We start from the raw sequence: 25855 nt of genomic DNA, 5'->3' as shown, positions 1-25855 counted from the left end.
TAGGAAAATAGAAATAAAACATCAAAGGTCATAAAATTAGTTAACCATCCTCAAACACAGGACGATATTACATGCATAAATCCCCTATGTATGGGTGTCAATGACTATAACACAAAAAAACAATCATTAGGAAGATTAAAGTCCTAAATCATAGGCCCCTATTCAAAGTTATTTCCATGATAAAATAGGAAAATAGAAATAAAAAAATCAAAGGTCATAAAATTAGTTAACCATCCTCAAACACAGGACAAAATTACATTCATAAATCCTCTATGTATGGGAGTGAATGACTATAGAATAGGAGAACATTAAAAAAAGGAAATATTTGTACCCAATCTCAAGCACAGGACAATTTTATCTGGCATAGGGCCTATATTAGAGTCCAGGATTATACTACAGTTAACTTCACAATGCAAGATGACTAAAAGCCATCCTAAATCACAGGCACTTGTTGATTGATATGTTCTTGATGACACTGAAGAACAGTAATAACAGAAAAGGTCAGTAAATATTTAAATCTATCCTCAAAAACAGAACAATGTAACAGGCACAGGGCCTCTATGGGGGCAATGACTTTAACAAAACAAACTTCATCAGAAAAATTGAAGGCTATCCTAAATCATAGGCCCCTATTCAAAGTTATTTCCATGATAAAATAGGAAAATAGAAATAAAAAATCAAAGGTCATAAAATTAGTTAACCATCCCCAAACACAGGACAAAATTACATTCATAAATCCTCTATGTATGGGAGTCAATGACTATAGAATAGGAGAATATTCAAAAAGTCAGGAAATATTTGTATCCAATCTCAAGCACAGGACAATTTTATTTAATTTTATATATATATATATATATATATATATATATATATATATATATATATATATATATATATATATATATATATATATTATTTTCTGTTAACCATGGTTGCTGCCATAGATCACTGTCAGTGAAAAATAAATTTGTGTCATCTTCAACATAACCAATGAGAAATTTTCAGAAATAAGTACATCAATAACATAACTTTTGAAAAGCAGAGACCCAAAGATAGACCAGGGGTCACCACAAATGAGGTCTAATGGATCAGAACTGCCTATTTAAAACATGTGAATTTTCTTTTTGTAATTGTCTTAAGGGTTTCTGATCCAGTGTAACCAATTTGCCACAGAAACCATATGCATATTTTTGTAAGAAATATATTATGGTCATTTGCATCAGACGCCTTTGTAGTGGTCTAAAGACATGTGATAGAAATATAAATGTTACTAGTATGAATCACCACATGATTTCACATGCTTAGACATTTTAAACTTCACAATTGGCCCTCTTTCCCTACAATGTACTAACAAAATGATTTCCCAATGATACAAAAAGTAAAAGTAAATTGGTTTCCCCCAAAACAGAATTTGTAATGAGAAATGAACAACTCTCATGTAAATCACCTTCAGGACCGCTACTTGATTCCCCAAGCAGGGAGATGGAGTATTTGGATAAGAGAGGCTTTCCTTCTCTTCTGGTCCTTGCCCTCATAGGGCCATAATGGACACCCAAAGAGTCACCAATGATTTCGAAGTCTGCTTCTGCAAGAAGCCTGCCAGCTTTGAAGGAAGATTGTACCCCTATATTACAAAGGGATGAGAATAGACAAAACATGAAGAACCATTATCTACAGTACATTACATTTTTAATGGCTGATTTTCAGAACTTCTTAAAATCTCAAGTGCTGTACCTCTTAATTATTATAGAAATTTGGCAAAACTACCATCAGCAAAGAAATAAAATTGGAAGCTTAATATCTACCATTAGCAACTGCTTTCAACATATATTCAATGAAGTAATAGCAAGAGATCATTCTCAATATATGCACATTTGCTGAGCTGAAAGACATTTGTCTATTTATGATCATTATCACTTTAAACTTCCCCTGTTCAAAATACAAGAAGTTCAGGAACCAACATGGCTCAGCAAAATTTCAAAAACTCATTCAAATGAGTGGCATGCAAAGAAGTACCCCTAATGCAAACAGGTGGACAGAACAAAATTGTTTCTTAATTTGCACGCATTAACATATCATCATTAGCTGCTGCCATACCACACATGCTCCAAGCATAAAGGAGTGAAACCTACACATATAGTCAGTATATTTCAAATTCCAATAACACACAAATGTTTTGAAACTGTATGCCCAATGCAACTTCCATTTAACTGTCTAATCACTCTCAATATGTCAAGTTACTGTGTTGTACCATATATAACTTCCATTTACAAAATGACCTGTTTCAAACAAGGATGATTATAAGTGCTTAGCAGAGAGACATATAATTGGAAACAATTCCATATTTAAAAGTTGTAACTGAAAAAGTTTTTTAAAGATAGTTCTATATGAGTTCTGCTATCACTGAAGCAACTGATGGGTGTTGCTTATTTTGGTTAACATTTTGTCCAAAGGCCAAAGCCACTCTTGAACTTTAATCTATCGTCACCCTTTGATGTTCTACAGTTTTGACTTCTTTATCCTTTTCTGCCCTGACACTGCCTTACTGAGTGACCAACATCTACATACTGAATGACTTTTGTCCTACTATATAGGGCATAGTCCTAAATCAGAAACAGAATCTTTGTACAACACTGCAGGTAAAAGGACTGATCAAGCATATGTGCAGGTGATAAGAACATATTATAAACATATATAGTCACATGGACAGACAAATTCATTTAAACTTACATGAGTAGCTCACTATCCACAATCCAGCAGCAATGCCTGTAATATACTTCATAGTTCTGGGACATTTCCCCTTTTCTGCAAAAAAAGATTTAAAACACAAAGTGATTTTGCTTCCTTTATTGTTTGTGAAATTACCTAATCAGTCCTTGATAAAATGTATGTACACAACCTGCACTAGTTAATAAAGTTTATGAATGACATTCAAGAAGGTCAGCCTGAGGTCAGAATTTTGACAATGTCAACAAGTGCACACTTCTAAGGGTATTAAAGAACTCCTTATCACACCCAGCAATTAAACTCAAACATGAAGATATATGTAAGAATACTGAAATCCATGAGTTTAGACATTTTATTCACATGTGCTGTTGGTTAATGATTACTTAAAAGATTTTGAAGTTACCAATAACATGAAGCGAGTTAACTAACTGATAAAAGAATAAGAAGACATTAAAATAGAGTTACAACAATACTCACCAGCAATGAGAATAACATGGGTTGTGGTACTCTCTATCATTGCAGTATATCTACAACCATGGAGGTCTGCCAGCTTCTGTATATGATTCTGTATAGCAAAATCTGATAGGTTAAAAAAAAATGAAGTGAGTATAATTTGTCACTTATAAATGTGAATATAAACCACATTTATGCTCTTAATTGAAGAGTATATTTAGGATCTTACTTTTGATCAATTTTCAAAGTCTGAAGCACAATCATGTAAATTCTAACACTAGAAATAACAGATAGTGAATAACTTTCTTTACAAGTCAGTAATATTCATATCCATGCATGCACAAAAGAGAATGTTCACATAAATGTCAAATAACCTCTTGAAGGAGTTCACAAGAGCACCAATGGTACAGTAACTCATACCATAATGACAAGTATGAATTAGAGCAGCTAATAAGAGTCCAATTAAAAACCCTTTGTCACAGCGTGAGCTGAATTTCAACCAAAGCTATTAGTATTCTGGATAATCACAAGTCTTTGACCAAAAAGTCCTTAAGATTAAAGATAAGGGCACAATAATGGACAGCCTGCACCGAATAATACAACTCACACTGCAATGAATGAATAGGCCTAACCTATATGCATATTGCATTAGCAAAGTTAAGTTTGGTATGGAGAGCAAAAATGTTTACAGTATGTTGTTTTCACTTGTCTTCAAGTTTTGAAAAGATCCCTAAATCTGCCTGTTGTTGTCAAAAATGGCTGTTGATAACCCAAACTCTGACAAAATATTCCCCAACACACGCATAAACAAAAAACTGTACAGCAATAGGAAGGATATATTTATCTCCCTTTTCATAAAAATAGCTATCAGCTGTGTGAGTGTGTCCTGACATATGCTCTTGATAACAGAAAGTTTCTTAAGTTAACACACATGTCAATGGACAGAATACCACTCACCTGCTGGAACCGATGCTTTAAGCCACTTGACACAAATGAGAATGCACTTAGGACAGTCTCTGCATCCATCTGGTCTGGCAAAGGATCACTTAGATTTTTTGTGTCTGCAGATCCACTAGGGACAGTCTCTGCATCCATTTGGTCTGGCAAAGGATCACTTTGATTTTTGGTGTCTGCAGATCCACTAAAGACAGTCTCTGCATCCATCTGGTCTGGCAAAGGATCACTTTGATTTTTGGTGTCTGCAGATCCACTAGGGACAGTCTCTGCATTCATTTGGTCTGGCAAAGGATCACTTTGATTTTTGGTGTCTGCAGATCCACTAGGGACAGTCTCTGCATACATCTGGTCTGGCAAAGGATCACTTTGATTTTTGGTGTCTGCAGATCCACTAAAGACAGTCTCTGCATCCATCTGGTCTGGCAAAGGATCACTTTGATTTTTGGTGTCTGCAGATCCACTAGGGACAGTCTCTGCATCCATCTGGTCTGGCAAAGGATCACTTTGATTTTTGGTGTCTGCAGATCCACTAGGGACAGTCTCTGCATCCATTTGGTCTGGCAAAGGATCACTTTGATTTTTGGTGCATGCAGATCCACTAGGGACAGTCTCTGAATCCATCTGGTCTGGCAAATGATCACTTTGATTTTTGGTGTCTGCAGATCCACTAAAGACAGTCTCTGCATCCATCTGGTCTGGCAAAGGATCACTTTGATTTTTGGTGTCTGCAGATCCACTAAAGACAGTCTCTGCATCCATCTGGTCTGGCAAAGGATCACTTTGATTTTTGGTGTCTGCAGATCCACTAAAGACAGTATCTGCATCCATCTGGTCTGGCAAAGGATCACTTTGATTTTTGGTGTCTGCAGATCCACTAGGGACAGTCTCTGCATCCATTTGGTCTGGCAAAGGATCACTTTGATTTTTGGTGCATGCAGATCCACTAGGGACAGTATCTGAATCCATCTGGTCTGGCAAAGGATCACTTTGATTTTTGGTGTCTGCAGATCCACTAAAGACAGTCTCTGCATCCATCTGGTCTGGCAAAGGATCACTTTGATTTTTGGTGTCTGCAGATCCACTAGAGACAGTATCTGCATCCATCTGGTCTGGCAAAGGATCACTTTGATTTTTGGTGTCTGCAGATCCACTAGGGACAGTCTCTGCATCCATTTGGTCTGGCAAAGGATCACTTTGATTTTTGGTGTCTGCACAATATTGTATGGTGCAACTATCAGGATTGAGATGATTTTCTAAAAAAGAAAAAATAATTGAATATGATAACAACACAAAGATCAGAGTGATTTTCGACATAGCCGAAGTGGCCAATGGTTTATATAAACAGGCCATATATTGGCAGATTTGATGCCCCAAAACAGTGAACAATTAAACAGATACATGCCTGCTTATATGCAAACATTTTGTAAATTCAACTTTTAATCAAACTCGTCCTTGAATTGCAATATATATATATATATATATATATATATATATATATATATATATATTTATATATATTTATATATATTTATATATATATATATATGCCTCTTGATCATTCAACTTAATTAGTATTCAACTGATGAATTCCAAAGACAGTAGAATCCTACAATCCAGCTGCATAGTCACTTGCAAAATTCATAAAGACTTTCAAATTAATTGATATAGAAATGTAATAACAAGCATTTACAAATATCCCAAGCTGAGAACAATTGGGAATTGTGCAGTTTTAATTGTATGGCACTGCTCCAGCATTACTGCACTGTTACTTGTCTTTGACTGTGTTCTTGGTACATATTTGTAAGTATATATGCTATATTTGTGGGTTGGTTCCAACAATCTATTTAATGACACAACTTTTGTGGCCTTACTGTATGCTCTGTAAGAACTAAAAGCTTGTGAAACAAGAAATGTAGGTGAGCTCCAAAACAATATTTACATTCAAAACAAACAATACATGAAAACTCTGAAAAGCACTTTCTGAGAGGTATACGTACCTTTGACAGTTTTGAATTCATATTTATACCGTACTTTCATACTTTAAACATACCAGTTTTTAAGAATTGCTTCTTAATCTGCTTTCACCTAACCAACCCTAAATCAAGCAGTGTTGAAGGTTTTACTCAGTCAATGCTGAGGCATAGAAGTTTTAGCCTAATAACTTACCCTCATAAAATGCTATGCAATCCTCAATAGTGGGCCTCAGTTTTTCATCCCTGTTAAGCATGTTTTCCAATAGTGGCTGAAAAGTGTCATGTGTTCCAAGATGTTTAAGGCTATATTGACCCTTTTTCATGTTTGTCACCACACCTTCTGGCTGATCAGTGTAAGGCACTGTGGTTTCGAATGGGACATGTCCATCACTCAAAATGTAATACATGAGGCATGCCAACATCTGAAAGAAGGAAAAATACTTACAAAATAATTAAAATTGATCATAACTTTCAAATGTAATGTTAAAATTGTATGTTAATCAATTTCAAAAAGTGAGATTGAAGATTTCCTTTTTTTTTCAAGACCCTCTCCTTAGTAGTGGATCCATAACTAACGTACCGCTGAAAATCATTTTGAAAATTGACTGTTTAATGATTTATGGCATAAAAAAAGTAAAAATATTGTATAATAATGTTGTCAGATTGCTGCCAGTTTCCTGTACAGTAGAGATGCTTGTGGCATTTGTCTTCACAGAAATAACTAAATAGATAGTGGTGCAGTAGTTGTGTGGAGACAGGTTAGTGAGAAGTGAAGTCAATTTTAAAGATTTCCACCATCCAGTGACTAACATATTTTGCATTGCTTATGGGGAAAAAATCACTGCAAACCAGTTGTTTTAGGTATCATGCACTCAACTTTTACAAAATGTTATGGTTATGATCGCATGGATAGTTATGCAATTGGTTTTGAAGGACAGAAACCTGTTAAAGTTTTAAGTGTACATTATACAGTCTGTGCAATCATGATATTTTGGGATGTTGGGCCAAATTCTCTGTGTATCAGATAGTAATTAGAATGCAAGGCAAGCACATGTCGAGGTAATACAATGCAACACAATTACATTTTCAATTGAAAATTTGTTTGGGAAGTGTTTTATTATACAAATAATTTATTTTAGCATAAAAGAGTCATTTGATAACATGGTGTTTATAATCTAAGAAGAAAAGAGAGGTTTTTGCATGGATGAGTAGTTAGCTCTATGTAGATTGGACAAGGTGTTTTCATAACAGTTATTAAGATTGATTATTTGTAATCTATGTAACACTAAGTAGGAGTAAAGTGGAGAAGCGTTATACTCCTTACCCAATTCCATGCTTTATCACTGATCAGAAGTAGTCTTGAAAATAACATGGAGTTAACAATATTCAAGAATGAGGCATATGAATAATAGATTCCACAATCACATTACCAGAGGTGACCGTCCACCGAACAGTGACCCTTCTTAATTTGCAAATAAGCTAACAGGGCTAAATAAACCTTCCATCGCAAAAAGTATTACTGTCATGGCAAATGAAGTTATCCCATGACTTATGGAGTGCATGGCAAAACAATGTGAAATCACCCACAGTTGTCTCATTTCCAATTTTCAATTGTGACTTATAATCATTGTACAAATGTACTGTAAGTACTTTAGTGTAAAACAAGAACTTGTATTGTTTTCTCTCGTCATCTTTCTTTACCAGGAAAACTTTCTGTCTCTACGGGAAAATCCTACTGTCCCAAAATCAAGAGCTTGTCCATTCTATTGATTTTTTTGTGACAAAATATATAATAGTCAACTCTTCAAAGAGGGCTTCACTGTTCATATATTATTGACCTAACAGTAATTGTATGAAAGCAATAGCAGGATCATTGCAAAAGCTATCACATTTTATTTTGATATCTTGAAAATGAAATATATATACTTATAATGTAAATAAACTGTCTAATCTCAAGGAAGTGGTATGTAAGTGCAACCAACATAATGACATAAAGAACAGACTGGATAAAGTGGTATATACTTCACTATTCCCTCATTAAACAAACGCTGGCTGAAACAGACAGTTTAAATCAATTTGTGAGTAATTTTTTGGCTGCCAAGATATATTTAAGTAGCTTGACAGTGGCTCAAATACAGCAGCAATCCTGTTAATCAAAGCAAATAGTTGTTATGTCTCACCTGGATATCAGATGACTTCTTGTATCGGCAACGATTGTTGCTGGTGTTTTCAGGACTTGTCGAGCAGAGAGTTCCCATTGCTTTTGTAAGAAGGGTAGTGCCATGGGTAAATTGTCTAGAAATACAAAAATCTCCCAGAAGTATCTTTTCATTGTGATCTATGAATAAACAAAAGCAATTAATGTGCAATTAGTATAGACAAATAAATCCATAAAAGACAATTTGATTTCTGCACAGAAAGGTGACTATTGTTACTTTTACATTACTAATAAAATAACATAATACCTTTATATATGATTTTCTGTTTTAATTGAAGCTGTAAAGCTATTAAATTAAAAGTTTCTTCTACATGATTTTAAAACCACTACAATGTTTGTGGACATTTACAAATTTAATTCTACCACATTTGCTCGGTGGTACTTTTCCTCACTGAGACTTTAAATAATATATATTGCTTATTTTGGCGAATAAGAAAGAACCACTGGGAGGTATTCCTTTATATAATTCCCATTATGCATTTGATGTAAACAAACTGAAAGAATATGAATTGCCTATTTCTTTGCCTGTGTGATCCTGTAATCACACCTTTATCTTTATCTCTGTTTACAAGCAAGCAGATTGTTTTGATATTCAATTTACTAGTTGGCTGTTGGGCAGCCCTGAATGACACTCACATAGCAAATTGTAATGTAAACAAAAGTTATCATTCTTAATGTTTAAATGAAAATTTCAAATTTTTCTAGCACTATGTGTATTAACCAAAAATTTGGAATGAATAACATCATTCAAAAGATTTGACTGTAAAATATAAATCAATACTGAGAGTGATAACTTGAAGGCAAACTGGGACTAACAGTTTTAGCATGCTTAAAATTGAGGGCAATTCTCATTGACCTGTGACCAAAATTACAATCATGCATGGCTCTTCTGCTGCTGTTGGTTTTTGTAATGCTGTGCAAAAGTTGTGTTGAATTTGATGCAAACAAGTTAATGACCAGCACCATGGAATGGAAATCTCTAATACAAATACAACATTCTGAAATGACTCTCAAACAAGCCCTGTGACTGCTTACCTAAGAGAACATTACTTGGTTTCAAGTCCCGGTGGAGAATGTTCAGTTGATGCAATTCTGCAATGCCGAGCATAAGTTGATAAGTTAGAGATGCTCTTTTGTTTGCTGTGAGCTGAGGTCTTAATGGGTTCCCCTTGTTTTCAATTATTTCCTCTAAGTTATATTCACAAAGGGGTGAAGCTAAATAGAGAAAGTCATCATCTTCTTCCGAAAGTGTGTTTCTTAACAAATGCTTTGATCCTTGCATGCCCTCATTAAGCACTTTATTCACAGTTTGTTCCATAGAGTGGGTGCCCTGGTTCAGTCTTTTGATTGCTACAGGCCATTGCTCATCTACCAGTCCAATGAAAATTTGTGCGCCATTGCTACCATCAGCAATTTTGTACTGCCTGCTGAAAGAAAGTCGCCCAATTGACTTGAAACAAACTCTAGAGTCTTTGTTTAGGAGCTGCTCTAACTGATGAGCCCATCGCTGTTGGTTCTAATAAAGAACAAAAATCAATTGCATTAAATCAATTTCTAACAAAACACTGACTTGAGGGAAAGAACATCCAACAGTTATTTTAACATAACTTCATCCAAGAGACCTGTATATGCTAATTAGGTAAACACTTTACACTCAGGTGGCCATGATTTTAAAACGTAAATGTAACAGACAGGTTAGAATCCACCCTCAAACACAGGACCATAGTAAGGGTCATTAGGTATACACTGTTCATTCAGTAGCCATGAAAAAGTAACTGTAACAGACAGGTTAGAATCCACCCTTAAACACAGGACCATGGTAAGGGTAATTAGGTATACACTGTACATTCAGGTGGTCATATGAAAGTAACTGTAACAGACAGGTTAGAATCCACCCTTAAACACAGGACCATAGTCATTAGGTATACACTGTACATTCAGTAGCCATGAAAAAGTAACTGTAACAGACAAGTTAGAATCCACCCTCAAACACAGGACCATAGTAAGGGTCATTAGGTTTACACTATACATTCAGTAGCCATGAAAAAGTAACTGTAACAGACAGGTTAGAATCCACCCTCAAACACAGGACCATAGTAAGGGTCATTAGGTATACACTGTACATTCAGTAGCCATGAAAAAGTAACTGTAACAGACAGGTTAGAATCCACCCTCAAACACAGGACCATGGTAAGGGTAATTAGGTATACACTGTACATTCAGTAGCCATATAAAAGTAACTGTAACAGACAGGTTAGAATCCACCCTCAAACACAGGACCATGGTAAGGGTCATTAGGGATACACTGTACATTCAGGTGGTCATATAAAAGTAACTGTAACAGACAGGTTAGAATCCACCCTCAAACACAGGACCATAGTAAGGGTCATTAGGTATACACTGTACATTCAGGTGGTCATATAAAAGTAACTGTAACAGACAGGTTAGAATCCACCCTCAAACACAGGACCATAGTAAGGGTCATTAGGTTTACACTGTACATTCAGTAGCCATGAAAAAGTAACTGTAACAGACAGGTTAGAATCCACCCTCAAACACAGGACCATAGTAAGGGTCATTAGGTATACACTGTACATTCAGGTAGTCATATAAAAGTAACTGTAACAGACAAGTTAGAATCCACCCTCAAACACAGGACCATAGTAAGGGTCATTAGGTTTACACTATACATTCAGTAGCCATGAAAAAGTAACTGTAACAGACAGGTTAGATTCCACCCTCAAACACAGGACCATGGTAAGGGTCATTAGGTATACACTGTACATTCAGTAGTCATATAAAAGTAACTGTAACAGACAGGTTAGAATCCACCCTCAAGCACAGGACCATAGTAAGGGCCATTAGGTATACACTGTACATTCAGTAGCCATATAAAAGTAACTGTAACAGACAGGTTAGAATCCACCCTCAAACACAGGACCATAGTAAGGGTCATTAGGTATACAGTCTGTACATTCAGGTGGTCATATAAAAGTAACTGTAACAGACAGGTTAGAATCCACCCTCAAACACAGGACCATAGTAAGGGTCATTAGGTATACACTGTACATTCAGGTGGTCATATAAAAGTAACTGTAACAGACAAGTTAGAATCCACCCTCAAACACAGGACCATAGTAAGGGCCATTAGGTATACACTGTACATTCAGTAGCCATATAAAAGTAACGGTAACAGACAGGTTAGAATCCACCCTCAAACACAGGACCATAGTAAGGGTCATTAGGTATACACTGTACATTCAGGTAGTCATATAAAAGTAACTGTAACAGACAAGTTAGAATCCACCCTCAAACACAGGACCATAGTAAGGGTCATTAGGTTTACACTATACATTCAGTAGCCATGAAAAAGTAACTGTAACAGACAGGTTAGAATCCACTCTCAAACACAGGACCATGGTAAGGGTCATTAGGTATACACTGTACATTCAGTAGCCATATAAAAGTAACTGTAACAGACAGGTTAGAATCCACCCTCAAACACAGGACCATAGTAAGGGTCATTAGGTATACACTGTACATTCAGTAGCCATGTAAAAGTAACTGTAACGGTTAGAATCCACCCTCAAACACAGGACCATGGTAAGGGTCATTAGGTATACACTGTACATTCAGTAGCCATATAAAAGTAACTGTAACAGACAGGTTACTGTAGAATCCACCCTCAAACACAGGACCATGGTAAGGGTAATTAGGTATACACTGTACATTCAGTAGCCATATAAAAGTAACTGTAACAGACAGGTTAGAATCCACCCTCAAACACAGGACCATAGTAAGGGTCATTAGTATACACTGTACATTCAGGTGGTCATATAAAAATAACTGTAACAGACAGGTTAGAATCCACCCTCAAACACAGGACCATAGTAAGGGTCATTAGGTAAACACTGTACGTTTAGGTGGATATGATTTGACAAAGTCAATGTAACAGCGAGGTTAGAATCCACTCTCAAACACTAGACCATCATTAAAGGTTTTTGTTTTCTAACTACCACAGATATCCTGAATTAATCAGTCATATTTAAGTCCACAGTCTACAAACCAAGGACCATATTGAAGGTGTATACTTGAAAATATAGGAGGCTAATGAATAAACTTCAACACATTGGAATCTATGCTCAACAATGTCTTCATCCAAATAAAGTTTGCTAGACAAACACAGGCAGAAGTATGTACACTTGTAAGATAGTCTTAACACTTCTATTTACAGATCCTTGCATGAATTGTCTCTACGATGCTTTTACTACAATGTTATGTTAGCAGTATTTTGAAGATTGCTATTTCCAGTAGAAAAACATTTGTTACTCACCTGAAATGGTTTAATATTATCTGCATGATCTCTTTCATCCATTGTTTCATCTCCATTCCCTGATTCTTTGTCACTCTCTGTTTCTTTTCTATTCTTGGCTGCATTGATGGAAACCTTAATTAAAGTAATTAACACCATTAAGCGACATGATTGCCAGACCAAGAGCCGCATGGCATCATGATTGGGACAGTCAATCAAGAAAAAGGCAAGGATTTTGTGTACTAGGCTAAAAGAAAGCAATCTTTTGCAACCCCAAAATTAATACAACATGTCAGCAATTACGAATGAGAGAAGAACCCCCTTGTCATAAACATTTCATGGTTAGGGTATTGGGCCATTCAGTGCAATATTTAAGATAATCATGTCACACTTCGAGGGACTATAGATATTAGTTCCTTGTTTGGAAGTTTGTTTAAATACAGATGATGCACCTTTGCTGTGCACATATACTCTATGTGCAACATTAAAACAACACAAACTACCTTTAAATATGTTTATTACAGCTAGATAACAACTTGAACATGTTTGTATACATCCAACTTTAACAGATAAGTGTAAATAAGAATTTTCACATCCATCCATAACTTTGCCCAAGACTGAACTCTTTTCATTTAAGAAAACTACTCAAACTGTAGTTTTGCTTGGTACAGTATATGACATTGAAGGAGTGGGTACTACGCACCTTAGACTGTTGCTGCAGCCATGGTAGGTGTTTGACTCCATAGTTGTATAGCAGCTCTTCCGCTTCTTGAATATCACAAAGTGCAAATAAACACAATGCAGGAGTGCCTTCAATGTCAACTACAGTTAGCTTAACGTTCAATTCATCTTTTTAGCCATGGTTCACCAAGCGCCCAAATGTTGGTCCAATACTTGGTTCTTCTGAAGCATTCAATACTGTGAAAATGACGAAAGCATATTAAGCCAACATAAAAAAAATTCTTACCAGAAAAAATAACAGAAAAAAGGCAGCAGTATAACCTGCCACCACTTTGCTATTGAACAAGCTACCAATATATTTACAGGAATCAATGACTGTTTTACTCACCAGAATTCCTGTCCTTTGGATTTGAAGAAAAATCGGAATCCAGTAGAAATGTTTTGCTCTAGTATATCTCCTTCTTCCCCTGTGAGCAGTTTCCCACAGTACTCGAGCAGAAAGTCTCCCTTTTCAAACTTTTGACTTGCAAATACGCCTCTTCCTAAACCGCAAAGCAAAGTGCAAATATTTACAAGTTTTCATTGAAAGTGTAAATATAAATAAATATAAATATAAATAAATATATAAGTAAATAAATTCATATATATATATATATATATATATATATATATATATATATATATATATATATATATATATATATAATATATATATTTATTATATTTAGAAAATATATTGGAATCTTCGGCCCCCCTGGGACTTTCGTCTACACACTTGGCAGTCGAATGAAAAGTACAAAGTGTAACACAATGAAAGTATGACGCTAGGTAAGTGTAAATGGCATTAATGGAATTTGAACCAAATAACCCATGACTATACAGGAAGCGGATTAAGGAGCAAAGAACGGATTACATATGTTTGTAGAACTGATAGTTGTTAAGGGGTCCTAAGTCTTTGCTGAGGCCGGTGATGTCAGACTTTATACGAAAGATTCAATCGATTTCTTTACTATCAGTTCAGGCTTTCACAGTTTATTGGTGATATTATGGCAATAAAACTCCTTTCATTCCTCAACTGAAAATGTGTATTTCATTTTCGGACTGAAAACGTGTATTTTATTTTCGGACTGAAAACGTGTATTTTATTTTCGGACTGAAAACGTGTATTTCATTTTCGGACTGAAAACTTGTCGGACTGAAAACTTGTCGGACTGAGGGTTGTACCCCACCTGTACAACAGTCCAATGACAATGGCACTGTATTGATATCTTACCACTTCCTTTTGAGAACTTGGAGAAATGGCATGGCAGAGAAAAGGGATGCAGATTGCAAAGGCTTTGCTAATGAAGGCAAAGTAAAGTGGACAAGATCCATACCTAGCTATTAGACTACAGGAATACACCAAGAGATAATATTCTCGAACCACCTGTACAACGACTGTTTGGACGAAGGACAAAGACCCTACTTCCAACAACTGATCATTTACTCGAGCCAAAAATACTGAAGCCAGAGACAGTACACAAAAGACTAGTAGAGAAGAAACAAACACAAAAAAAACCCTATTTTGACAGACAGACAAAGATATTACCAGAACTGCAACCAGGAGATAATGTTCACATATACAGACTGACAAAAGTTGGAAACCAGTCACTATTGAATCTAATGCTGAACAGCCCAAATCATACTATGTAGAGACAGGTGAAGGTGTACAGTATAGACGCAACCGCAAACATTTACTTCAAACTGGTGAAACATTTAGTTATGACGACAGTGATATAGTTAATTCTGACAATGAACAAACCTCTTCAGAGGACCAAACCACGAACACTTATTTATGAAGAAGTATTAGAGCAAAGACAAAACCACGTTGGCACAGTGACTATGAAATGTGACCAAAGGAATTTAATTATTTCTGATAGTGAAGCGATAGTCATTTGGTAACCTAGAACCAGTTGTCAAATCTTTGCTAGAAATTGACTTTATGGTTATGCAGTGTTAGGTAAAAGTATATTTTTTTCTCATCCGAGTCCTTAAATTTATTTTAACTGAAAAGGGGAGATGTAACATGTTGTACTCATTCTACAGTATTTTACTTTACACCTCCCTTTAGCAACCACAATATGTCCTGTTGTAACCACCAACCTACCTTAAGAAGCATGGGGCTGTGGTCACTCTCAGGAATGTTGTATATGACATATATATGATGCATGTTAGTAGAAGTAGTTAAGAACAATGAATCTGTTATAATGACACACTCTGAATGCAGTAGTCAAATGAAAAATCCTCAAAGTTTGGGATTTTTACAAAAAAACGTTTTTGCCTGTTTTGATGTTCCATGTGTTTTGAGCCTGGGTATTGTACTGTACTTCAAGGTTATTCAATTCAATACTGTGCAGTTTTTAATTTCATATTAAAAAAATACTATTTGCAATGTACTTGTCTGCTCCTGGTTGAATTCATTTAATTAGAAGACTTAAAAAATGAATTTCAACCAGTACATACATGTATGTACAGTGTGTACAGTACATACACTGCACTGGGTGTATGTACGGAGTGCCATGAATGCCAGAAGACTATGTTTAAACCTAACACTAATATACACACTGTACATATTCAAATGGTTAAATTAGAAGACTTTACTATAAAATGAATTTCAGCTAGTACATACATCTATGTACAGTGTGTACAGTACATACATTGTACTGGGTGTATATGTGCAGTGTGTATATTAGTGTTAGGTTTAAACATAGTCTTCTGGCTCTCATGGCACTCCGTACATATACATCCAGTAAAGTGTATGTACTGTACACATTGTACAGACATATGTATGTACTGGTTGAAATCCCAAACTTTGAGGATTTTTCATTTCAAAATAAGGCAAAACACCCTTCTGAAATTTTTTGTACAAACAGGGTGGTACTATATCTCTTCCAGAAAAAATTATCAGATTTTTTTAATTTGACACGTTTTGAGTTATTGGCCGTCAAATACGACCTCTTTTGTACATCTGAGCAACTTAACAACTTCATAAATTAATATTGAGAACAGCTAGAACCCTGAAATTTGTTAAGGTGTAAGAACTTTATACTAATAATTAAAGTATAAAACCGTGACAGCTCTAACATGGTTACTTTGGTAAAAAATTAGCATCAAAACCCCTACCTCATGCTGAATCGCATCATGAAATAGCAACTTAAGAGTTGCACAACTTGCAAACATATTATAGGAAAGCATTGTTATCATTATTTTGTAATGTTTATACTAGAAATAATAACATCTGAAAGAATTAAGTACCCTGAAGCAATGGTTTAGGAGCAATTCATCACTAAAAATGGCACATTTTTTAGTGAAAAGTACAAAAATCGAATATTTTGACACTTTTAAGTTGACCTAACTCAACAAGACAATATTTTTGTAGCCTATTTTTTTATTTTCCTGTTCTATGGGATAGACTCTATAGGCTTCTGTAATAGAAAGGTAGTAGAATGTTTAAATGCTGAGAAATGAGACCTCAAAAGTCAAGAAAATGTCAAAATGCCATGGTGGCAACAAATTGCAGAATTTAAAAGTGTGATAAATCAGCCAATTGTAAAGAAATGCAACTGAAATTTTCAGAATATGCTTGTTTCATGGTGGTTCAATCATACAAAAAGTTTGGGAATTTTTCAAAGATGTCGAACTACAACATACCCCAAAATTTGGTGATTTGATATGGAATGACCCATCACTAAATAGCTACATTTAGCTTCGATAGAAAACCTTAGATAGCTGTTAGTACTAACATACACTCTTGAAGGCCCTTTGAAATAGTATACTTGAGCTGTCATTAGAACATTACGATGCTTACTGAGGTCACACAAAGGTCAGTCACTTGTTTTACTTGAAATAAAGCTGATCATGTCATTTTGTAATAAAAACAATTGCATTATATCTAAGTAACTCACAGGATTGAAGAAACCTATAACCTAATATGTATCTTTCATAAAGCACATTCCATGTAAAAAGTTCAACGCTCCTCTTAAAATCTGCTAGTTGCATGTTGCATATAATGATATGCTGTATTGGCCCCAAATATGTCAGATTTCAAATATGGTTACCTTTGGTAACAATTCTTAAAATATTTTTATTAACACCCTGGAGGCTGGAGGGAATTAATTACCTCAATGAGACATACACCCATCATGTACATTCACTTAGGATGTCAGAGAACAATTTAGAGAGTAAACACCCCAGGAATGTATTTTTATTTTAAAACTCCTATATTTATATCATGCTATAATTTGGGACATATAGTCATATAGATACAGACTGCCTTTAACTTAAACCAGTCACTTGTCCGGCATTGTTTGGTCACATACAGTATGTGACATTGTATCCATGCACATACAGAGTGTTCATTGTAAATGTTGCCTTGTTTAAATCTGAATGTGTCCAGGAGCATGGGTGTGCATGGTTGGACATGTGGCATCAGCAAATCAGTGAATGCCACCATTCTCAACCAAATTAGGCAAACTTAAAATTGTTTGTGACATAACATGTGCTTCACAACACACCATTTAATCAATATTAATAATATTGGAGGAGAAAGGGAGAGGGAAGGGGTGTCGGTATTAAAATTCCCATTTTTCTCTTTATGTAGCTAAGCAGTAGCGTGCTCAAGGAGAGTTGTATAACATTAGCTGAACCTCAATACTGTACCAAGATACTGTACTGGGACATAGCATTCAGGTTATTCCATACTCAGAGTACTTTGGCCTTGACTGCAATTTAGCTAAGAATGTATGAAGGGCTGGAGTCTACATGCTACATGGTGAAGTAGATTGTAGGTTTTGGAGTGCAGGCATATGTAGAGTAAATCACACTCTGCTACATTACATTTGAAACAATAGTAAGATGATTGAAAATTTAGTGATAAAAGATGTGTATTCTTCTTTATCTGTGAAGAATTGGCAGTAGTGAAACTATTGTGTGGTTCATTCAATTCCATTGGCTCGGGATGGTGATGGATTCCAATCTTAAGTGTATTGGGAACTGTAGTATTTCACTGTCAAATATTAGTGGACACTTAGTATGTCATAAGCAACAAGCACATTTGGCTTCGGAGGTTGGTTGCACAGTTTAGCTGTGGGTCTGCTGTACACATGATCACCAAGCTTTAACATGTTACTTTATTTAATCCTTGTTAAAAAGTTTAGTTAATGACAGCAAATTAAAATTTAATTGAAGAATTTTCAACAACCAATGTCAATGAAATCAAGATTGCATTATATCTAAAACAGGTTTCCAATGTTGCAATGTAATAGTACTTAGTATGTGGTAACTGCTGGTATGCAATTTATGTGAATACACGTCACCTATTAGTGACACTTAAACCAAGTAACCTAAAAAAAAAAATCTTATCCACACCCTGAAATAATCAGGGGATTCAACGGAGTGTAACACGCTTTCAACCCAGACCAATTAGAATTATATTACTAGATTAAATTGCCTGAAATGGTTTGTTAACCCATACTGACAACATGATAATTGTACTGTAAGCCAAGTTGCAAACTGTGCCATTGCTATTTATGTCATCTGTGCAACAGACTAATAACCATAGCATTGGAAATTTCCAGTTTTCTTTGACAATTTGATATGCTGAATCTCAAATTCAAGCAGTTATGTTTATGGTCAAAAAGTTACTGACCAGGCTAGTGAAAGTTAAATTCAGGGATCAGTTTGGGTTATTTTATAACAAAAATGTCAATGTTTCCAAAGGTTTACCTTCCCTGAAATAGCAATGGATTTGGTTGAACATATCCATAATTCATGACGATGCAGGGAAACTTCAGATCAGGGCAGATGAGGGTGTAAGAGGGATATGGTAAATAGCTGATCATCTCAGCTTAGGATCAAGTATCCTTAGTGTGCATGAATGAAAATTGACTAATTGAATGGTGCTCCTGATTTTTTACTTTTTAATGTAACTGTATCTATTGTCTGTAAAGGCCAGTTGGAGATTATATTTAAAGGACCTTCAAATACACTCTTTGCTACTTCATGCATGTTCTTTTAGTTATATGATTTACAGTTAAAATAAATTGTATTTAATTTCCTTAATTCTTACAAATTGATCCCTTGTTTAAAGCTATAAACATCCAATATCTGTGTTTTGAAACATCAAGGTAATTTTAGGTAACTGTATGCCTCTTAACAATTCCCTTTAAATGGGTTGGTTTATACATGGAGGTAAATCCATAGCAGGGTATGGTTACCTGAACCTACAAATAGCTTGAGGCTCCATTGCTTGTTAAGTTGTAGATAGTACAGATTACATTTTGTTGACCTGGATTCAGGTCACTCTATGGTATACCAATGCACTTAGACATAATTAAATTAAAAGGTTTTATTAATGTTTTTTTCTAAATCTTTTGTGCAATCAGTGTCAAATATAGTATGCTAGAGCTTTGTGCTTGAAGATCATGAATCAGCTAAAAAAGAAATTGTGAAAAAAAAGGACTGGAGCAAGCTGGTAGCACTTCTGGATATAGATAATTATCAGTCGGTAAGGTTCCAGAGAACCTGTACAAGCACTAATAATTTCACAAATTTCAGGTTAATAGTGTGACCAACCCACCCCCACCCCTACCAAGATAATGAACCATGTAGATTATAAGCTTGACTATTTTCATAAAGATCCTCTAATTATGCCTTTGGCTTTTTCTTAGAATTATTATTAATAAAAATATTCTTAATTTTTTATTCAGGATGTGTCAGGGTCAATTTTCTAGCTGCAGTAAATTGCATTAGAATTAGAACTTAATCCAATCTCAGAGATAGGCTTTGTTTAAAGACTCCTTCTCTTTCATTGTTTAACAAATTGGAGCAGGAAATGTGTCACAACAATTCATCAACCGTGTGAACTGTACCTTCCACATTAATTAACACTTAAGGCCCACATCACGGTTAGGGCAGGTGGGATTAATAGCAGTGCAAAAGAGGTAAATTGCAAGTTAAGTTGAATCAGTCATGTACATAAATAGTATATCAAAAAATAATTGCAGGACATTACCTTTAAGGGGAACTTGCTGTACGAGAAAGCCATCTCTGTCTTTTTTTGTTTTTACATATGACCGTGCCACTTCCTCCGGCTTTTCTCTCTTTCTTCTCATAATTAGGACTGAAAAGCAATGCATAATTAATATTTAGCATAACATATCAATCATATTACAAAAAGGCTTAACCCATTTTCAAGATTCATTATGTTAAATATTCATATAACAATATACCCAATGTTATATTACTATAGTCTTTGAATTTTAATACAACAATGAGGAAACTCATTTAAGTATACATAGAGTGATTTCATGTGATATGCATTGTTATGTTAATGAGGCAAAGTCTCACTGGAAAGAGGCTGGTCTATTGCAAGAACTACATTAACTTTGAATACCTGCTGTAGATCCAATCCTATCTAATTTTACAAACTCAAGGTAGTTGCTCACAGCAGTCACAAGAAATAAAGTGTAGCCTAGCTACTTGACTATTGTTGCAATTTCAGATGAATTCATTCCAGCCACTGTGCCCTGATTTGACCTATAGACTATAGTGTTCTTCAATAAGTGTGCAGCTATCTGGTTTTCTATTGCAATAGTCAGTTATCTCCCTAACATGAGGTCCTCCTTCCATCTACATCATACATGTATGTAATTCACAGCCTTTCCCTGTGACCACATTGCTAAATCAACCTTGAGACTGCAAGATTAGGCGTGTAATGCCCTAACTGTACCCACGTAGCCTAAGTTAACTTAAAGCTACATAGTAATTAGTACTACTACTAGTAGTATTTAGTTAACAAGAGTCAAGACCCCCTTGGCCACGCCATGGCTAGTCATTGCCAAACTTAAGCCTTAAAATCCACATTTAAAGCACCAAAAATTATTAAAAAAGACTTAAATGTTACTCAAATGCTTCTTAAGAAAACATGAAACAAACAATTACAATTAGTTGTCTTCTAATTATACCTTGGAAATCCGTAACAGCCGATGTGGTTAGGCCACTGGCAAATACAACACAGTGTGTAAAGATATCTTTTCTGAAATATTTTGGAAATTTTGATATTTAGAATTTCTTCATTTTAAACACATGTGGTGGTCGAGATTATACATTAGTTTACTATAGACTTTCTAACATCAGATTGATTGGTTGCTTTAAATACAATAGGCTATGTAAGTTTTAGGATGATGATGAAGAAACGGTCGATCGTAGGTATAAAGGTCTTTTAGTCTGAGACGTCCTAGACCTAGGTGATATATTTACCAACGCTTATAATATGTATATATATATATTTATTAAGCTAATGAGTAGCTACACATAAGGGGTAAAGTAAAAAAGGCAAATGGAACTTACCTCTTGATCAACAATCTAATATTAAATCGAAAAACGGTTAGATACGAATATAATTTGGCTTCAGATTGCGAACGTCCAGACTTTGCCTCATTTGGTTATCGGCCGGTCCGAAAACTTTCAGTAAAGAGGCCTTTGCGGTTGTCTCAGGGATCATACAATCAGATATGATGAAGAAATCACAGACAGTCAACGTCATAACCCAGTGAGTAGTGACTCAGTCAGTATATAGCAATAACCACTACTTTGAACAGATCCAGCTTTTTTCCCGCCTTTGGAGAGATCCAGCTTGAAACTATGTAATCATTGTTCGTACTGTACAAGTTAACCTGAATGTCGATCTATTAATAAATTAACACACTTTAGAGCGTCCCGGGCTTGCCCCTGATATAAACACTAGGCTGGCAACAGCTCAAGGTTGTATCTGCCCATTCCCCCCTTAACTTAAATTTATGCGCTGTTAATTAAGTGTGTTCCTTGATACAGTGAGATTTCTGGATTTGTTAATAACTTGAAGCAGTTCCCTGATCATAGAGACCGTATATGGTTGGCCACAGTGGACAAAATTAGGAAATTTATGCCGACATATATTCGATTTAATGCTCACATAAATTCGGTTTAATACTGACATTAATTCTGAATCAAATACATTTTTATATCTACATAACTTTGATTTCATGTAGACATGAATTCGAATTAATGCTGGCATATATTCAAATAAATGCTGGCATATATTCAAATTATAATGCTGGCATAAAATCAATTTTAAGAGGGCATAGCCTGTAATTAATTTTATGTTGGCATATTTTCGATTTAATGTCAGCATATAGTCGATTTATAGTCAGCATATATTTAATTTAATGCAGACATATATACATATATTCGATTTATTGCTGACAAATATTTGACCAATTGTATTGCGGGAATATATTTCTGCATATTTTCACTTCCGACAACAATTCAGCCACATCCGACTATGGTATAGGCCATACTGGAAATAATTGCTGATTTAATGTCCATACGAATTAAACTTATTACCGGTTTCGGATTCTATTTAATAACGGCATTCATTTTCAGCCGATCACCATGCAGCTTCATGATATGATATAAATAATATAAATGAAATGAAATTATATAAATACTCCTAAAAAAATAGTCTACAGTCCCGCTCGCGTAAATTACTGGATATGTGTACGCGCACATGATCGTATAAAAAGTCGTATTAAAAAGTACAACCCCGTATAAACTCGTTGACAAACAAATTGCCGCGTAGACGCCGCGTAGACACGTCGTATAATCCCTGTACGAGTTTATACCAAGGAAATGCTATTGTGCTAAATGAATATGAATTAAAGTCGCCGAAAGAATTAGTGAGATGTTTGAACCAGCCGTTTCTTAAATCGTAGTTTAAGACGTGATATTCACCAACAGCGAAGAGATGATAGGTAAAGTGTTTGCCGGCATAAAACTTAACTTTTATATACAAATATATATACAGTATAAACAAATAACCTACATGCAAACTGCACACGTATGGTACACCGCGTTGTGTATAGGAACAAGTCACGCCCATAGGCGTACGAGGCGGGGGGGGGGCAGGGGGCAGACTGCCCCCCCAATTTCCAGAGGACAAGAAATTCGGGCAAAAGTCCTGAAAAATTCGGGCAGCCTAAGAGGAGAAAAATATATATAAATATGTAGTAGCTTGCCCGAATCTTTTCATATTTTTGCCCGAAAATTCCGTGGAGAGCGTTCTGTGTTATTTGTTTTGTGACATTAATATTAATATAACTTTATAAGCCTAATGATTTTCTTTATTTAGCATCATGATGCCCGAATATTTTCTCGTAAGCGTAGCTCATCTGGGCTACCATGCTTTTTGCACTATCGCCCAAAATTATTAACAGGGAACACTGCTCCCCCACAAACCGAAATGGTCCCGTACGCCTATGGTCAAACCCTATGTATATTAAACTGAGTGCATCATGACATATGCACAGTGCACGCCGTACTACCAGGGACGTCGCTAGAGGGGGCGGTGTGGGGTCACACTCCCCCAATCCTGGTAAAACTGACGATATTTGGAAAATTTTAGTGCAAAAGTCAAAATTTTCGATTGTCGCACTCTTATTTTCCGACTGACGCACTCTAATTTACATATATTCTTGTAATTTGTGAATGACCTAAAATTTTCGGTCCAGTCATATTTACCACGTTTTCCTTGTCACATTGAGAAATTGTTTCTCGCGATCCTTATACTCCATCATACAAAACTTCGTATTCATTCATTTATTTATCACCAATTGTGTACAAAGGGAAAGGAAGTCTCCTAAAAAGTCATAAAAGACTTAACAAGGTAGGAGACTCCCTGGGAGAAAAGAAAAGAAATATGAACAAATATTGATAATACAGAATATACGTAAGGATTAAATATACAGTAATAATATTATACAGTAATATAGTAATAAAATATTACTAGTACGAGTTAATAAATTCCCTTTTCAAATGTCTGGTGAATGTGGGTTTTGAAGTTATGAACTTCAATTTTTTTGATAGATCATTCCAGATTTGTATTGCTCTGTTATGAAGACCGAATTTCCCTATGTTACTATGGTAAAAATTGCAATGAGCGTTGTTGGCTTGTCTTGTGTGATGGTTATGTAAGACTCTGTTACTACAAATAAAGTCATTAAAAGTGCATGACTGGCAGTAATCCATTCCATGCTTTGTAAGCAAAGGCAGCAACCTTGACTGTTATAATATCACCGAGTTTTAATAAATTTAGGGACTTGAATATTCCACTAGTATGTTCAAGTGGTGGGGCATTAGCAATGTGACGTATAACCCTCTTTTGGAGAATATTTAGGCGGTCAATGTTAACATTGTATGTACCAGACCAAATAGTTGTACAATAGGATAAGTGTGGCAGAACTAGTGTTTGATAAAGCATTCTAAGGACATGCTGTGGGAGGAAATATTTCAGTTTAGATAATATACCAGTATTTTTTGCTACAGTGTTACATACTGACGAAATATTGTTATTCCAAGAGAGTTTGCTATCAATATTAATACCAAGAAACGTATGATTTTGAAAAAAATCATAATGCCTAATAGAACTACTGCACAATGTTCGCCAGCTTCAATTTGGATAGTTTATGCATTAATTTTACTATTGGATGGGTTGACCATGTTCGTTAGCTTCAAGTAAGTTCAGGATATACGTTTAATATTTAATAGTATACAAGTAAAACGTGCAATGCTAATCTACGGAAGCATAAAAGTGCCATCAAAATAAGAAAAACTTTGCCCCATAAGGTGACATTTTTCAGTAAATTGTTTAGATAACAAGATAAAATCTTATCAAAAATCAGAAAAATGTTGGATTGCTCAGTTGCTTTAACTGAGCAATTGAACAATTTTCTGCAAAATGTTTAATTGACAACTTATCATATCTCGTCAATTGTACATTTTGCTGCAATATGTTCAATTGTTACCTTCATTCCGTCTGAGCAATTGAAACATTTTCTGCAAAATGTTAATCGACAATTATCTTGTCTCGTCAACTCAACATTTTTCTGCAAAATGTTTAATTGTTCACTTCATTCCAAATGCTCAGTTGAAATGAAGTGAACGATTGATTTTTTTTTTTCATTTGAGTGATAAATAGCCCCACCCCCCCCCCCCCCGAAAATATTTTTTGAAATATTTAAAGTACCCAATAAACCTCCAATGAAGAAGAGAACTTATTCTGTTTGATTTCTTGACTTTAAGACCATAAGGGGAAAGTAGGAAACACTCACTAGGAGGAAGCATACCGGCAAACCAAAGACAATTTTGGTAATTTCACCTACAGACACGGGACATGTACTAAAACACATTCAATAAAGGTTAAAACCCACTCTTAAATAGCGATTCGATGACCTAAATATTATTTTCGATAATCAGTATAATTTAGCTGTATTTTTTTTTAACTCTGCACAAAATATATACGCACTCGATCGGACCGTTCGGCACCCCGTGTGTCCCGCAATTGGTATCTGCTTGCGTAGTTGAATGTGAAAACATTAACAGCTTGTAAATACAATATCTAAAGAGTTGAAAGTTGGCTGTACCTCCAACTTGCTGCATTTTCAGTTCCAACATGAAGTA

The 25855-nt window shown here is 35.3% G+C and overlaps 1 protein-coding gene across 3 annotated transcripts; it reads right to left on the bottom strand.

Annotated features, from left to right (window-relative positions):
* Positions 1–1209: 1209 nt before the first annotated feature.
* On the bottom strand, positions 1210–25238 carry LOC139978713 (uncharacterized). 3 transcript variants are annotated; one of them, XM_071989158.1, is made up of 12 exons: positions 21325–25238; positions 20373–20480; positions 13710–13863; positions 13344–13558; positions 12662–12775; positions 9364–9844; positions 8291–8448; positions 6304–6532; positions 4138–5390; positions 3205–3292; positions 2731–2805; positions 1210–1624 (listed from the first exon to the last, which is right to left on the bottom strand). In XM_071989158.1, exons 5-12 carry the CDS (start codon positions 12701–12703, stop codon positions 1338–1340), a joined length of 2613 nt encoding a protein of 870 aa, XP_071845259.1. In that variant the 5' UTR covers positions 12704–12775; positions 13344–13558; positions 13710–13863; positions 20373–20480; positions 21325–25238; the 3' UTR covers positions 1210–1337. The 3 variants fall into 3 exon arrangements, with proteins under 3 accessions (XP_071845259.1, XP_071845261.1, XP_071845260.1); XM_071989160.1 differs by having other exon boundaries at positions 21710–25238; XM_071989159.1 differs by lacking the exon at positions 21325–25238 and having other exon boundaries at positions 20373–21297.
* Positions 25239–25855: the final 617 nt, after the last annotated feature.

This window comes from Apostichopus japonicus, chromosome 13, assembly GCF_037975245.1.
Source record: "Apostichopus japonicus isolate 1M-3 chromosome 13, ASM3797524v1, whole genome shotgun sequence".
Classification (NCBI taxonomy): domain Eukaryota; kingdom Metazoa; phylum Echinodermata; class Holothuroidea; order Aspidochirotida; family Stichopodidae; genus Apostichopus; species Apostichopus japonicus.
Note: the sequence above shows the minus strand (reverse complement) of the source record. Positions and strands in the feature narration are given on the sequence as shown.

Coding starts and splice junctions, on each gene's coding strand:
- LOC139978713 (XM_071989158.1), bottom strand. CDS start 12,703: ATGGATGAAAGAGATCATGCAGATAATATTAAACCATTTCAG. Junction 2,806..3,204: donor CCATGTTATTCTCATTGCTG/GTGAGTATTGTT, acceptor CTTTTTTTGCAG/AAAAGGGGAAATGTCCCAGA. Junction 1,625..2,730: donor GTGGATAGTGAGCTACTCAT/GTAAGTTTAAAT, acceptor TTTGTAATATAG/GGGTACAATCTTCCTTCAAA.